Raw genomic sequence first — 17151 nt, 5'->3', positions numbered from 1 at the left:
AACAGTAGGGGGCAGTGTTAGATATTTCAGCAGACCCTACAGTTCAGAGCAATGGCGACCTCCATGCACCATGTGAGCTGTGAGTCTGGACCATAACAGCGCGTTTATTTCCTCTTTAATCTGCTTTTTACTAATATTACAGGGGTTTAATCGGTTATAATACAGTATATAGAGCTGTAGCATGCGTAAATGTTTATTTAACGCGTAAAACGGCGTTAAATTAGCCTTAAATCAGAGAGAAACTAAAAAAAGCAGCGGTAAATCAGAGAGAAACGGAATAAACAGCGTTAAAACAGAGTTAAATCAGAAAGAAACGGTATAAACAGTTAAATAAGAGAGAAACGGACTTGTTAGCGTCAAATTAGCGTAAAGTAAGAGATAAACTGTGTTAAATCAAAGAGAAACAGAATAAATCGCTTAAAATTAGCGTTAAATCAGAGAGAAAGTGAATAAACAGAGTTTAAGCAGAGAGAAACTAAACAAACAGGGTTAAATTAGAGAGAAACTGAATAAAAACAGTTAAATTAGAGTTAAATCCAAAAGAAACTGAATAGACACAGTTAAATTAGAGTTAAATCCGAGAAAATCTGAATTAACACTGTTAAATTGGAGTTAAATCAGAGAGAAACACAATAAACAGAGTTAAATTAGAGTTAAATCTGAGAGAAACGGAATAAACATCATTAAATTTGAGTTAGATCAGAGAGAAACTGATTAAACATAGTTAAATCAGGGAAAACGTATTAAACAGTGTTAAATCTGAGAGAAACTGAATAAACACAGTTAAATTAGAGATAAATCCGAGAGGAACTGAATAAACACAGTTAAATTAGAGTTAAAACCGAGAGGAATTGAATAAACAGAGTTAAATTAGCATTAAATCAGAGAGAAACAGCAGCAGATATGAAGCCTAAAGGGCGCTTCAGAGGGAAGCAGCAGCAGAAGAAGCTGCAGCAGATGATGGTGAGTGTGGAGAGCTTTGTGAAGAGCCGGGGAGGACAGGAGGAGGAGGACAGTGACCGGTTTGAGAGGATGGGGAATCTGATGAAGAGGAAGAGTAGGAAGGATCTGCGCAGAGAGAAGAGGAGGAATAAGAAGCTGAGAAATCAGAGGAACCCTGCAGCTCAGACCCAGAGCTCTGAGGGATCTGCAGCAGCTCAGACCCAAACCAATAACAAGAGCATCCTCAAAACCAAGGCAAGCAAAACCCAGTGTTTCATCTATACTGGCATTTATTCATTCATTCATTTCTCTCTGTTTGTTTAACCCCTTTATATTCTGCTTCCATTACAAAGGACTTCATTATTTTTCTTGTTTTTCAAATGTTTTGTTGCACATAAATGTATTTGAGACCTGTTGTCTATCAGATGAACCAGCCAATGAACAAATTTACAAGCCAATGAAACAGTAGCTAGAGACAATATTAGCTAGCTTATTAGCTAGAGTAATAAGAGATCGTTTTTTTACTAATTTTATGTGATCTAGAGCACTTTATAAATCATGTTTAGGAGTGGTTTGTAAAATATCAAATTAAAATGTTAAGCACAAGCCTCAAACACAATGGATATAAAAACAAAAAATAAATATTTCATTTAATTGGATACATTTTATATAGATTTTTCTATTAGAATAGAGTCTTATTTTATGTACATTACAGGGAGAAAACAGCATTCTTATATTTTTCCATCACTGAAAAATTTTCTTGTTTTTAAAATACTTTGTTGCACATAATTCTCTTTTTCTCTACATTTCTCTTTTTTGACCACTTTCTCTCTCACTTTCTCTATTTTTCGTTCTCTCTCTCTTTCACGACTTTCTCTTTCGCTTTCTCTCTCTCTCTTTCTTTCTTTCTTTCTTTCTCGCTTTCTCACTTTCTCTCTGTCTTGTTCTCTCACATCAATATCTATCTATATAAATGTATAAAACAATTAAGAATAAGAGTGTGAGGATGTAGTTATCTCTAATCATACCCTTTAAAGTTTAAAGGCAAATGTGAAAACACCTGTAGAAATACAAACACCTGGACTGCTGGTTTGAATCCTCTTCGTGAAGTTTGCTATCAGCTGCCGGAGCCCTGAGAGAGCACAATTGGCCTTGCTCTCTATCAGGGTGTTTTACAGTAGATGCCACTCTTTTCCTTCATCACTCCTAGGGTGATATGGATCAGCACGAGGCTGCGTCTGTGAGCTGATGTATCAGAATCGAGTCGCTGCACTTTCCTCCGAGCGTTAACGCTGTGATGGTACTCGGCAATGCTATAGCATCAACAGCAGTTCAAAAAGAGGCAGAGTCTGACTTCACATGTATTGGTGGAGGCGTGTGCTAGTCTTCAATCCCCTGGTGTTGGGGCATCACTGGTAATAGGGGGAGATTTAATGAGTGGGTTGGGTTATTGGCTGTGTAAATTGGGGATAAAATGGGAAAAAAATGATTTATTTAAATGATATTATGCCCTTTATACCCTTTAAAGGCAAGTTTTAAAACACCTGTATAAATACAAACTCCTGATTCTGCTCCTGATACAGGCTGGCAGTGATGATGGAGCTGGTGGAAAGAACAGAGTTCAGTTCAGAGATCCAGAAACCAAAGAAAAACCTGAGAAATCACCTAAAGAAAAGCCTAAAAGGAAAGTCCACTTTGACGACGCCGCTTCTCAAGAAACTAAGAAGGCCAAGCTGAACATAGCGAGGAGGAAAGCGCTGCTGGAGGCAAACGAGGCCGAGGACAAGGAGATCAAGAAGCTGGAGAAACGCCTTCATCTCAACAAGAGGAAGAACAAGCGCACTCTTCCTCAGTCCTTCATCGACGACGGACTGGATTACATCCTGGGCATCCTGGAGCCGGGGGGGTGCGGGGCGCTGCTGGAAGACGAGGATGATGAGGGGGGCTTGGAGAGACTGAAGGAGATCAGTGACAGTGAGGAAGAGGAGGAGGGGGAGAGGGATGCTGGTCGGGAGAAAGATTTGGAGGGTGTTACTGAAGAAGTAGATGAAGGAAATGAGGATGAAGATGAGGAGGATGGTGGTGGTGATGATGATGGGATTGAGGAGGAAGTTGATGATGATGATGATGATGATGAAGAGGTTGAGGAGGAAGGTGGAGATGATGATGAGGAGGAGGAGGAGGAAGAAGAGGTAGAAGGTGTCCCAGAAAATGAGCAGGAGGAAGAGGAGGAGGAAGAAGAGGAGGAGTCTGAAAAGTCGACCAACAGCGAGCAGCCAGTAAGTCTCTATAAACTAATATAAATCTAATAATGGGTCATTTTTTGTCATTTTGTTAATTATTTATGTTTTTAGATAGATATACAGCTCTGGAAAAAATGAAGAGAGCACTTCAGTTTCTGAATCAGTTTCTCTGATTTTGCTATTTATAGGTTTGTGTTTGAGTAAAATGAACATTGTTGTTTTATTCTATAAACTACAGACAACATTTCTCCCAAATTCCAAATAAAAATATTGTCATTTAGAGCATTTATTTACAGAAAATGAGAAATGTCTGAAATAACAAAAAAAAGATTCGGAGCTTTCAGACCTCAAATAATTCAAAAAATAAAACAAGTTCATATTCATAAAGTTCTAAGAGTTCAGAAAATCAATATTTGGGGAATAAATATGGTTTTTATTCACAGTTTTTTGTGCATCTTGGCATCATGTTCTCCTCCACCAGTCTTACACACTGCTTTTGGATAACTTTATGACTTTACTAAAAAATTCAAGCAGTTCAGTTTGATTTGATGATCAGCTTGTGATCATTCATCTTCCTCTTAATTATGTTCCAGAGGTTTTCAATTTGGTGAAATCAAAGAAACTCATCATTTTAAGTGCTCTCTTATTTTTTCCAGAGCTGTATTCTGATTTGTTGTATTCCGGTTTTCTTTTTTACCTAATAATTCTATATATTTTTCTTCATCGTTTGGGTGACTTTTTAAATTAATTGTGGTGTAAGTTTTGTTTGCAGTGAGAGACTGTGTTCTGTTAACTGTTGTATTTTTATTATTTATTTAGAGCACGTCCACTGTGGGTAAATACGTCCCCCCTCAGCTGCGGGAGGCAGCGGACAGTAAGCGTAAAGCTGAGCTGGAGAGGCTGAAGCGCAGTCTGAAGGGTCTAATCAACAGGTGCGTTTAACTAGAGCTGCCATACTTAGTGTCTAATACCTATCTATAAATATATAATGAACAATCTGCATGTTTATAGATCATGTATAGTCCCTTGTGCATTTAAACAGTGTGATAATGTATATTTACTGCATAAATATCTATATATTTTTAAGTGTAAATAAATTAGTTTACTAATTTTACTACTGTGTGACAATAAGCCTGATTTGATTTAATGTAAAGAGCAAATTGTGCTGTCCAATGAAAAACACTTATCTCCATTTTTTGTTGATTTTGAGTTTACTACATCATTTGAACAGACAAACTGTCCCTCACACTAAGCCAAAATGTCTTGATGAACGGACCAATAAAAAAATCTTCAAAATGACCTGAAATAAACTCTTTTTACATCGACTTCCATTGAAAGTTTACAAGGTTTTCTCTCTCTCCTGTAAAGTTGCTGTTTTGGAGATAAGTGTTTTTTTTATTGGACAGTGATGAAATCTAAGATTTTTAGTTATGACATTAGATTTATTACCTGTTTTTCTCCATATGGCAGCTCTTGCTGTCTAGTGGGCGGAGTTTAAACCCTAAATGATCCACTTCTGACACCAATCGATATATAAATCGATACTGTTTTGCCGAATTGATTTGATTGTTCATAACTCCTAATATATTCACTGTTCTTGGTTTGACATGTGACCCTGATCGTGCTCTGTGATTGGCAGGCTGAGTGAGGCGAACATGGCGTCCATCAGCGGGCAGGTGGAGGAGATGTACATGAGCTGCAGCAGGAAGGACATGAACGACACGCTGACGGATCTTCTGCTGGCTGCGTGCGTCACGCCGACTCTGATGCCTGACAGGTAACTTTATATCAGACCGGCGTTTTAATCTGGACCAGGTTTAATGCAGACGGGTTCTACAGTAGATTATTCTAGATCTACACCTGTACTTACACTAGATGTATTGATGTTTGTGGAATTGATAAAAGAATATCTTATCATATTATCTTAATCTTAAATTAATCTTATCTTTTTATCTTATTTTCCCCGTCAGGCTGCTGATGGAGCACGTGCTGGTTCTGAGTGTTCTGCATCACACAGTTGGTCTGGAGGTATTTCAGTTTCCACAGTTTATCAGCCTTAATCAGACACATCTCCTACTTTTCTTACTAAATTATCTTTAAATCCCGTCATTATAAATTACAGTAAAATTGTGATAAAGACTGCAGTATATTTATAATTATTTAACCTTAATACATTTAACTTTATTAAAAAATATATATGGTTTAAGGCTGTGAGCTCTCTCTGTGTGAGGACCAATTATCCAAAACAAATTGGAAACAAAGTTTTTAGGAAAAAAAAAAAATCTGTATCTATATGTATACAGCTGGCTGTATACTCTCTCTCTCTCTTTCTCTCTCTCTATCTCTTTCTCTCTCTATCTCTCTCTCTCTTTCTCTCTCTCTATTTCTCTCTCATTTTTTTTCTCTCCCTCTTTCACACTGCCTTTCTCTCTACCTCCCTTTCTCTCTCTCTCATATGCTCTCTCTCAAGCTTTTTAATGTTCACTACTTACTCTTTCTTTTATGCCCTCTTTCTTCTCTCTTTCTCTCTCTCTGTCTTTCTCTCGCTCCCTTATGCTCTCTCAGGCCTTTCAATTTAGTTCAGTTTGCTTTATTTACATGACAAAATTACGTTTGTATTGTCTAAGCATTTCAGTCAAGCAGTACTGACATAAATTAATGGGTGCACTAACATACAAATACACAAGCGTATATGTACATACATATACATATATATTTATAATTATACCAGTACACACACACACACACACACACACACAAATCTTTTGAAAAAAGTAAAAGGAATAAAAAAAGAAGAGGAAAATATCACACTAAAATATGAATATGATTTAAACAAAAATAAATATAGAAGTGTACAATAATAATATATAAATTGCAAATGTAAATATAAATTGTCTCTCTCTCTGTGTATCTGTTCTCGGTCTCTCTCTTTCTCTATCTGTATCTCTCTCTCTGTATCTCTTTCTCACTGTATCTCTCTGTTTCTCTTTCTCTCTGTTTCTCTCTCTCTTTATCTCTCTCTCTTTCTCTCTCTCTCTCTGTTTCTTTCTCATTTTTTCTCTCTCCCTCCCTCCCTCTCTCTCTCTCTCTCGCTGTCTTGCTCTCTTGCTCTGTCACTCTCTTACTCACTCTTTTTCTCTTACTTTTTTCTCTCTCCCTCTTTCATTCTCTCCCTTTCTCTCACTCTTTCTCTTTCTCACATTCTCCCTCTGATGCTCTCTCTCTGTCTCTCTCTCTGTCTCTCTGTCTGTCTCTCTCTGTCTCTCTCTCTCTCTTATACGAGTCATACGAACTTTCATAAGACTGGTTAAATCCAGAATTTTAATTGATTTTAATATCATGCAAGATTTAGAAGCTTTTAAATGTGTGTGGTACTGGGATGAAGCAGTGTGCTCAGTGGAGGAGGAGGAGCTTTGTTTTGCTCTTGAGTTCTCTTAAATTTACATGTGTAATACTGAGCTATGTTTTTTTTTTTTTGTCATCTTTTTTTAAATCCTTGATTGATATATTTATAATTTTAAGATGACAGTGTGACTGTTGAATGGTTTAAATAAAGGACCATCAAAAGTCTCTCTCTATCTCTGTATCTCTCTCTCTGTCTCTCTCTGTTTCTCTCTCTGTCTCTCTCTCTCTCCCTCTCTCTCTCTCTCCCTCTCTCTGTCTCTCTCTCTCTCTGTCTCTCTCTCTCTCTGTCTCTCTCTCTCTGTCTCTCTGTCGTTCTCTCTCTCTCTCTCTGTCTCTCTCTCTCTCTGTCTCTCTCTCTCTCTGTCTCTCTCTCTCTGTCTCTCTCTCTCTGTCTCTCTCTCAGGTTGGAGCTCATTTTCTGGAGACGGTGGTGCGGAGGTTTGATGAGATGTACAGGCAGGGTTCTGAGGAGGGTAAAGAGTGTGATAATCTTCTGTCCATCGTGGCTCATCTGTATAACTTCCACGTGGTTCACGCTCTGCTGCTGTTCGACGTGCTGAAGCGGCTGCTGGGCTCCTTCAGCGCGCGGGACGTGGAGCTGGTGCTGCTGCTGCTGAGGAACGTGGGCTTCGCTCTGAGGAAGGACGACCCGCTGGCCCTGAAGGAGCTGATCACCGAGGCCCAGCGTAAAGCCAGCGCCGAGGGCCAGCGCTTCAGCGACCAGACCAGGGTAAAGCTGAGGATCAGGATCCAGCAGCAGGGCTGAGCGTCACCACTGACTTACTGAACCGCTTTTATTAGATATTGATTTATTTAGGAATATTTCCGCTACTATTACAGCGTTTTTTAAGATATAAAAGAGATTTTTGAGAACTAATGATATACAGGGGTTGGACAATGAAACTGAAACACCTGTCATCATTTTATTGTGGGAGGTTTCATGGTTAATTTGGAGCAGCCTGGTGTTCAATCTTCATTAATTGCACATTGCACCAGTAAGAGCAGAGTGTGACGGTTCTATTAGCAGGGTAAGAGCACAGTTTTACTCAAAATATTGCAATGCACACAACATTATGTGTGAAATACCAGAGTTAAAAAAAAGAGGACAAATTGTTGGTGCACGTCTTGCTGGAGCATCTGTGACCAAGACAGCAAGTCTTTGTGATGCATCAAGAGCCACGGTATCCAGGGTAATGTCAGCATACCACCAAGAAAGACCAACCACATCCAACAGGATTAACTGTGGACGCTGTAAGAGGAAGCTGTCTGAAAGGAATGTTCGGGTGCTAAATAAAACCACGGCTGATCAAATCACGGCAGAATTCAATGTGCACCTCAACTCTCCTGTTTCCACCAGAACTGTCCGTCACCACAATCAATTATTGTGCTCTAAAACCAGGTGTTTCAGTTTCATTGTCCAACCCCTGTATATCAGCTCAGTTAGTTCAGTAGTACAGCCTACACAATGGAGCTCTCAGGGCCTGACACATATTTTATTATTATTCAAGATTGTGTTCATTTATTTATTTATTTATTTTTAATATTATAGTTTTAGTTGATTTTTGGTGTTTTATTAAAGATCATATGGTCATAAAAATTTCCCTTGAAAACATAGGAAATCATGAAAAAGAAATGTACTGCTTGAAAAGTGCATGAACCCTGTACAATTATTAAGCATATTAGTGTTTACATGAAAAATTCACCCACGACAGTTACAATAATGTTTTATTATTAGTTATATCTAGTGTGTCCACAACACAACAGAACAACAGTGCATGTAATGTAAACATACACTCAGCTGTGATTCTCACACACTTCCACTCAACTTCAGTGTCAGAAAACACCATAAAAAGACTATAAATTAATTTTACATTTTTCCTCTCTATGTAACTTCTACCACATTTAAAGTGTAATGGAAAACTTGTTCACTAAATACGTGTAATTTATACAGTAAAGCAGCTGTTTTGAAACAGCTGGCCTAGTGTGTTTAAGGTAGAACCGAAAACTTATGGACAATTCTGATGCTAACTTTTTTGGTAAAAGCGAGAGAGAAATCATAAATTAACTGACACACCTTGTTTAACTACTCTAGCAGCCTTTAATAATAAGCATAGAAAAATAGGCTAATTTTAAAGATCGATTTTGGGTTTATGTGACTCGATATCAGATCATTAAAATTAAGGTAGCTTTGAATCGAAAATCAATATATTTTTTAAGCTCACCTCAAGAATCCACTGCTTTCCGGGTTGCTTTAATACCAGTTCACACTAAGAACTGGATTTTTCAGTGTGAATTTTCTCAGGTGCTGTAATGAAGTGTGATCTATCTCTCAGGTGCGGTTCATGCTGGAGACCATGCTGGCGCTGAAGAACAACGACATGCGGAAGATCCCCGGTTACGATCCTGAACCTGTGGAGAGACTCAGGAAGCTGCAGCGCACTCTGGTAAGACCCTCCCACCACCAGGGGGCAGACCAAACTCATAGTTAAAGGAACAGTCAGTGATAAATGTGTGTATGAGTTCGAAACTATTGTATTTTTCACACTATAAGATTCACTTAAAATCCTTTAATTTTCACAAAAATCATCAGAGCTCCTTATAATCCAGTGCGTCTTATGTATGAATTCTACCAGTCGGGTATTTAGGAGCAGTAAAGCCACTCTGCTGAAGTACAGAGTTATACAGGAGTTTCAGTTTAGTTCTCCATCACCCAGAATGGAGCAGTGTTAGCATTAGCCGCTAACCACATTTAGCGCTAACTCTTTCGACGTTCAGAGGTGAATATTATTGACCTGTAACCTGCTGCTGGAGGCTGCACTGATGGAGCAGTATTAGCATTAGCCACTAACCGCAGCGCTAGGCGCTAGCTCTTTTGCCATTCAGAGGTGAGTATATTGGACTCTAGTCTTTACTGTGTTAAAACAAGCTATGTGGGATGAACTGCTAGCTAATATTACCCTGGCTTACCGGAGCACTGTTTGGCGGCATTAGCTGCTAACCACAGCTAGCTTTAGTGGAACTCTGCAAATCTAAGCTTACTGTAGATAAACGGAAGTGCTTTACTCACCTAAATAAACAGTTTTCAGGAGAGAAATCTGTGTAGATTAAAATCCAGCACTCAAAGAAAATGTTTTTTCTTCTCTCTTGTTTACATAGCTTAGCTTAGCCTTACATGTCTGCTGAATTAGAAGGAAACATGGCGACACTCCTGTTCCTTACTAGTATTGCATAATGCGACTTATAATCAAGTGCACCTTATGTATGAAAATAGACCAGAAAATAGACATTTATTGATAGTATGCCTTATAATATTTATTATGCTACAGTGATGGTAAATTACTCAGCTATGGTTAGCAGCAACCTGCCTGAGGCTCAGTGATTACCTCTTCATCAGAGAAATAGCCAGAAATAGTCTTTCTCTCTAGCAGTAACAGCATGTTGTGTGTTTTCTGTGTTCTGAAGATCCACAACCGTGCGAGTGGGACTGACGTGAAGCTCAGAGTGTCTCTGGAGAATCTTCTGGAAGCCGAGCGGGTCGGCCGCTGGTGGATCGTGGGCTCGTCCTGGAGCGGGGCTCCAATGATTAGTGAGAACAACGAGAACAAGGCGACCTCACAGCCGCCTAAAGGGGAACAGGTAAGAGAGGTTCTGATGACAAGCTCTGATCAATGTAGATTTCTCTAGTTACTGAAAGGGTTAAAGTCAAAAACAAGGGGTAGTGGTACAAAAGAGGAATGACATCCGGCCTTTTAGTTGAGAAAACACACTGTGAGATGTTACCGTACCCTTGTTTTTTGGTAGTGTAAATAAATGGGTGTTTTATTCGGATTATGGTTTGATATTCAGTTGAGAATCAAAATCGGAAAATCAAATAAACTTTATTTTTTCGTTTTTTAATATTAAACTAAAAAACAAAAAAGGCTTGTATTTTCTGTTTTTCATTTGATGATCCAAACAAAAATGGGGAAATGGGATTCGGAGCCGGACTTGATTTTGATTTTTAAACTTGACCCATTTGTGTGCCCCGGAAGTTACTGCAACTGGAGCTCTTGGGTTTTGGATGGAGTTGAGGGTGGAGAGTTTTATCTTATTTAGAGGAACTAAGCTCGTTGCCGTGAACAGAAAACTCACCGCGGCCACGACTCTGCTCTTGAAAATGGGATAGAAACTAGTTTTACAGCTAAATAAATGTGATTAAACCATGTCTGATCAACTCAGATACACCAGAAAGGCTACTGCCTCATTTTGGAGTAATTGGATACCAAAAATGTCCGTTCAGTTTTGTATAAAGTGCTATAAAACCAAAAAATCGAATTGTTATCTAATCAGACAATGAAATCCTTAAAGGAGACATTCTATACTATTAATGTCATGCATATCAAGTGATATTACTGTATCAGTTTGGAATAGTTGGAATCTGTTTTTTAATTTTTATTTTTATTTGGATCATCAAATGAAAAACAGAAAATCAACAAGCTGTTTTTTATTTTTTCGGTTTAATATTAAAAAAATTTTTTTTACGATTTTGACTTTCAATTGAATATTAAAGGAACGAATGATACATGGATTATGGTGGTACTGTCTCTGGTCTCTATTGGGTTCTGAACAGTTAGAACATGATCTTCTCTTCTCTCTCAGTTCAGCGCTAAAGTGCTGGATCTGGCCCGTAAGCAGCGGATGAACACAGATATCAGGAGGAACATCTTCTGTGTGATCATGACGAGCGAGGACTATATGGACGCCTTCGAGAAGCTTCTGAGGTTAGTTTCTCAGTTTCTCCTGCATTCTGATTGGACGGTTTTGCTTTAAATGTAGAATTTCTGGTTCTTTTAAGATTTAATCTGATATTGAAGCACAACACGATGCTGTGTAAAGAGCTGAGAACTATGAGAGAGTTAGTTGATAGATTTAATCCATGATTCAGTTTCTATCAAATCTAATCTACTGTCACTGGGCTTGGCAAAAAGAGTGATTTACAGGAGGATATTGAGGCTAAACTTGGTAAAGTGATTAATTAGCTGTCTGTCTTGCTCTTGTACATCAGGCTGGGGCTGAAAGGTCAGCAGGAGAGGGATATCGTTCATGTTCTGCTGGACTGCTGTCTGCAGGAGAAGAGCTTCAACGGCTTTTACGCTGTTTTAGCGGAGAAGTTCTGCTCACACGATCGCCGCTTCCAGGTGATGAAGGACTCACCTTCTCATTCAATGCTTTTATTTGCTTTTAAAAACTAAAGTGATCTATCTAGACAATGAAGGAACTCATAAGGAATCATGTAGTAACTTAAAAGTGTTAAACAAACTAAAATACTCTGTGAAGAAGTATTAAGGTGGAAGGAGGAAAGAGGAATATTAAGAGGAAACTCTTGCTCTTCCTTTCCTTTGGTGGTCCTGATGAGTGCCAGTTTCATCATTATAATGTTTTGATGGTCTTTGCGGTGACTGCACTTGAGAATTCTTTCAAGTTCTGGAAATTCTTCTTTTTAACTTCTTTACTTAGTCGTGCAAAGCTGTTCATCTAAACAAGAATTTAAAATATTAAACATATTCTGGTTTGTTTAACAATGTTTTCTTTACTAAATAATTCAATATGTTTTTCTTCATAGTTTGGATGACTTTTTTTTTTTTACCAATTTTGTGCAATAGTAATAAATAAGCCTATACAGTTTATGTGACCAAATGTGTAAACAGACATTATTAATTATTAAAAAATATCACTGTGTGGAAAATAATTGCAGGAAAAGAGAGGGTGTTCACTGGTCATTTTAAAACAACATTATGCAACACTTTTAACCTTAAACCTCAGAGCACGATTTGTATTCACTGCAGTTGAGTAAAAGTAAATTACACTCCCCACCAGTAGGGTGAGCCCAGGAGCAGCAGAAATACCAATTCTCTCATAATGTTTTTATTTAATAATTAAATAAACTGTTTTGTCTTGTTGATCTGTATTCCTGTGTTACTGGTTTAGATGACGTTCCAGTTCAGTCTGTGGGATAAGTTTAAAGAACTGGCGTCCCTCTCCAGCAGCTCCTTCACTAACCTCGTCCAGATGGTGATCCACCTTCTACACAAGAACTCCCTCTCCCTCTCCATCCTGAAGGTAGGACTTCATTACCCACAGTTCCTCAACTTCAACTTCCAGCTTTCTATTATTTTATTAGAACTGCGTTTTGGGAGAAAACTGGTGATTATTATAATTTCATGATACTTTCATGATACAATATTTATTTCATGTATTTTATTCATTTCATCCTTTTATTTATTTTATTACATGTTTTTACTTTTGGCCATTTATCTTTCTATTTCATTTATTTCTTTCTTTTATTTTTTTTTTTACTTTTTTTAACTTTTTACTTATTAATTATTATTCTAATTATTTATCTCTTTGTTTTATTGCTTTACATTTTAGCCTGTCTGCATATTCTTTTATTCTAAGTTATTTCATTTCTTCTTAATTAAATCTTATATTATTTAATTTAAACTTATATTTTAGTCACTTTAATTTTTTATTAATGCTCAGCTGCATTGAAAATGAGGGTTACCCTCAATGTATTATGGAGTGGAAATAAAGGTTGGTTGATTGATTTGATAGATAGATATTGAGAGTGATAGTGTAAGCAAGGCAATATAATATATATTGCCATTTATTATTGGGATTTAGACACTATTCAAATAAACAACTGTCTTTACATGTAAACTCGGACCCAGGTCATTTTTTTGGGATTTATTGATTGATTGTTGTACTTTCATTCACCTAAAACCAAGTACTTTTTTGTCATTGGGTTGTAAATTAAAGAGGACATAAATTAGAGGCAAAACTCACTTTTTGCATGCTTTTGTATTTCAACGCTCCCTATAAACACTTCAAACTCAAAAAGGAAACCTGCGTAGAACCACCCTGGCTCCACCCCTAACCCATCAACCCCCACCAGAGTCTCACCCACTAGATCCGTTGAAAGAAACATCATTTTGGTCATTTTGTTTGAGAAAATCAGACAGTACACAGCAGGATTAGCCAGTGGACTTCTTCTGAGGGAGGAATCTATACCTAATGTCTGTGGCAAGTCAGCAGATGAGGGAGATGTTAATAACTTAACTCAAACAATGAGCTGTTAATGTGTTTCTATCACAGTTAAGCATGAACTAGTGTGTTTTGCTATGTAGCACAAGCTAACTCAAATGCCCAGTGACAGTTTATTGACCAGCAACAGCTTATTTGCATAAAGTGACAGAGCCCTTAAATTGCTGATGCTGGTGAGATCTATTTATATGAAATATGAGTGATTTTGTGGAAATAACTTTTACAGTATCACCAAACAAAAGTATATTTGTTTATGTATATTTTACCAGTAACACTTTTTAAGACTTTAATAATCACTACAGCTTTTTAACTATTAATTAGAATGATTTACAACATCCTTAAGCTTTAAAATTTAATAATGTTTAATAAAATCTTAACCAGGCTCAGATAATAATTAATTAAAGCATTGTGGACTCATTTAACAATGTTTATTATTGTGGTAAGTAATGTTCTCATTGTTTAAATTCTTTTTCTGTCTCTTATTTCTGCGTTTCTGTCTGTCTATCTCCTGCAGGCTATAGAGTTTGGAGAGCTCGATAAGCCGAAAGTGAAGTTTTTGAGGCAGATTCTCTCTAAACTCCTACAGCAGACCCAACCTGAGGACCTGGTGCAGATGTTCGGCAGGTCAGTGCGTTTCTATTGGTCCGTTTACCGAGACATTTGAATTTCTGATTCACATTATGTTAAAAAAAAAAAAGTCTTTCTGACACAAACTATTAGTCCTGTCACCATATTAATATTATTGTTTAATCAGCTTATATTGCAGTAAATGGACATAAGGGAGATTGACCTTTATAAACAAAGAGAGCCTATTAAGTTAAATAAGCTTTTGAATGATATGTTGACTTTGTTTTATAACACTTTTATTAGTTTCATTTATTTAGGATGTTGAAAGTATACATAAGGGTGTATCTCTAAACTATTTCATCCTTATACCAATGTCATAAAGTGTTGTTAAAATATTAAATACAATATTGCCATTTATTGCAACACCCTCTGTGACAATATGTCGTCCAAAAAATACTTCTTGGGTGGATGCACTTTATTTATTAAGTACAAACTACAATTACATTTGGAATGCTTTCTATTTGTATAATGTGTAGTATTTTGTCTTTATTATTATTCATTAATTAATTAATTTATTTATTTATTTGTACTATTATTATTCTGATTTGGACTTTCAAAAATAAATCTGGGGAAAAATATGCACATGCCAAAAACATTTTTTAAAGGAAATACAATCTGGATAATACCTAAATATTGTGGAAATAGTATTTTATGTGGTTTCTGGCAGTTTAGACAGAGTTCTATCTTGACACAAAAATATAGATTTTTTTAACGTGTAACTTTTTGCCTTTATAACTTATTTATTTACACTTTTCTTTGCACCTCCTACTGAATGTGTTCCTCTGTGTGTATCTGTTCTGTATTCAGGATTTCAGGGATTCCGAAGCTGGGAATGTTGCGGGAAGGCCTGAAGCTCTTCATCAAACACTTCCTGCTCCGGAGCTCTCAGACACAGGGGTCAGCCGAGCAGAACACCCAGCTCACAGAGCGCGCCGAGATCGCCATCAAAGCCATGGAGGCTCGGGACTCCCAACTCAAACTGTAACACAGAGAGAAACACACAGTGTTTCAGTGACTGGAGGATTATCAGGACTCAATATGAGGAGTGGATGAGATTTTGGATGAAGTATGGCTGATCTCCAGCAGGTGGCGCTCTGTCACTGATTTTTCTCCCAGAGAAAGGACCTTTAACTCATCCTGGATCCATAATTTCCTCAATAATGCCTCTTTCTCTTGTGTAATAAACTGAAATTGGATGCATTCATAACAGAAACAACACACATGTTCTTGTTTTGGAGACTTTTTGGAAAGTTTACAGTGCCTCGAGCTCTGGTACTCTTACTGTTAGCATCATTACAAACCCTAAACTGGGTTATAACGTTCTGCTATAGTCAATTTAAGTGTATAAATGGTGCTTTAAACAGTCACAGCATTGTGAACTTTAGAGAAAGTGAATAAATATCAGAGATTAACTATTTACAGAATATACAGCTCTGAAAAAAATAAGAGATCACTTAAAAATGATGAGTTTCTTTGATTTTACCAAATTGAAAACCTCTGGAATATAATAAAGAGGAAGGTGGATGATCACAAGCCATCAAACCAAGCTGAACTGCTTGAATTTTTACACCAGGAGTAAAGCAGCATAAAGTTATTCAAAAGCAGTGTGTAAGACTGGTGGAGGAGAACATGATGCCAAGATGCATGAAAACTGTGATTAAAATCCAGAGTTATTCCACCAAATATTGATTTCTGAACTCTTAAAACTTTATGAATATGAATTGTTTTCTTTGCATTATTTGAGGTCTGAAAGCTCTGCATCTTTTTCTCATTTTCTGTAAATAAATGCTCTAAATGAGAATATTTTTATTTGGAATTTGGGAGAAATGTTGTCTGTAGTTTATAGAATAAAACAACAATGTTCATTTTACTCAAATATAAACCTATAAATAGCAAAATCAGAGAAACTGATTCAGAAACTGAAGCGGTCTGTTAATTTTTTTCCAGAGCTGTATCTGAATATTGTCCAAGATATTAAATTTATTGGAAAAATCTTAAGATTTACTTATTAATTAGTTGTTAAGAAAAAAGACCTGGAAGAATTTCTGGAAGTATTCAGAAAATATTTTCCTAAATAGACTTTAAGTCAGTTATTTTCAACTGAAGACATTTTTGGAGTGTATTAAAGGCTTTATATCATCTTTAATAAAAGACTGAATTCTTGGATGGACTGTGTTATTTGCTTGATGCGTTTGGATGGAGCAGTGCTGTACAAAAATCAGAGCACGCTCAGTAGCGTCTGTTTATTGAAGTAAGTTGATCTCCAGGGCCAGAGCCAAAGAAGATTCTAGGAAAAAATAGATTTCTATGTGATTATGGTGGTCTAAATATGCAAGAAAATCTGATTCTAGTCTGTTCAGTATATTGGATAACTATAGTTCTGGTTAATGGATGCAACATAGAAAATAAAAAAAAATTGGATTTGATTGGTTCCTGTCTGTTCAGACAGACAGGAATCTGAATAATACAGATATACCAAAACATCAGCTTTCATGTGCTTTCTGTTTGTCCAGACTTACAAAAAGTAATTTAGAATAAATCTAGATATGTCAAAAAATCATTTTTTGTTTGATTTACATTTACATTTACATTTTCGGTATTTAGCAGACGCCCTTATCCAGAGCGACTTACAACAGTGCTTCAAAGTTACTTAAGTTATCCAAAGCTAGTTTGTAGACTAGGATCAAGAGATACATAGAACTTAATCATGTTTAGAACCCTAGGAACCTTTTTTTTTTTTTTAAGTTTAGGAACTCTTTAAAAAGATGTGTCTTCAGTCGACGTTTGAAGACCGTGAGTGACTCTGCTGTTCTGACATCCAGTGGAAGTTCATTCCACCACCTTGGTGCCAGCA

At 36.9% G+C, this 17151-nt stretch overlaps 1 protein-coding gene across 2 annotated transcripts; it reads left to right on the top strand.

The window, feature by feature from the left end:
- Positions 1-32: 32 nt before the first annotated feature.
- On the top strand, positions 33-16463 carry nom1 (nucleolar protein with MIF4G domain 1). 2 transcript variants are annotated; one of them, XM_049482730.1, is made up of 14 exons: positions 33-257; positions 299-1197; positions 2526-3221; positions 4005-4117; positions 4825-4962; positions 5156-5213; positions 6994-7320; positions 8924-9034; positions 10053-10226; positions 11229-11350; positions 11635-11767; positions 12558-12689; positions 14185-14294; positions 15105-16463. In XM_049482730.1, the coding sequence occupies exons 2-14, from the start codon at positions 904-906 to the stop codon at positions 15280-15282; spliced, it is 2586 nt and encodes an 861-aa protein (XP_049338687.1). In that variant the 5' UTR covers positions 33-257; positions 299-903; the 3' UTR covers positions 15283-16463. The 2 variants fall into 2 exon arrangements, with proteins under 2 accessions (XP_049338687.1, XP_022522410.2); XM_022666689.2 differs by having other exon boundaries at positions 33-1197.
- Positions 16464-17151: the final 688 nt, after the last annotated feature.

The sequence above is a fragment of the Astyanax mexicanus genome, chromosome 8 (genome assembly GCF_023375975.1).
Source record: "Astyanax mexicanus isolate ESR-SI-001 chromosome 8, AstMex3_surface, whole genome shotgun sequence".
NCBI lineage: Eukaryota > Metazoa > Chordata > Actinopteri > Characiformes > Acestrorhamphidae > Astyanax > Astyanax mexicanus.
Note: the sequence above shows the minus strand (reverse complement) of the source record. Positions and strands in the feature narration are given on the sequence as shown.

What these genes read in the sequence shown, in the direction of transcription:
- nom1 (XM_049482730.1), top strand. Translation starts at nt 904, where the DNA reads ATGAAGCCTAAAGGGCGCTTCAGAGGGAAGCAGCAGCAGAAGAAGCTG. An exon ending in CGACCAACAGCGAGCAGCCA is followed by an intron (nt 3,222 to 4,004) that starts GTAAGTCTCTAT and finishes TTATTTATTTAG; the next exon opens with AGCACGTCCACTGTGGGTAA. An exon ending in CACACGATCGCCGCTTCCAG is followed by an intron (nt 11,768 to 12,557) that starts GTGATGAAGGAC and finishes TTACTGGTTTAG; the next exon opens with ATGACGTTCCAGTTCAGTCT.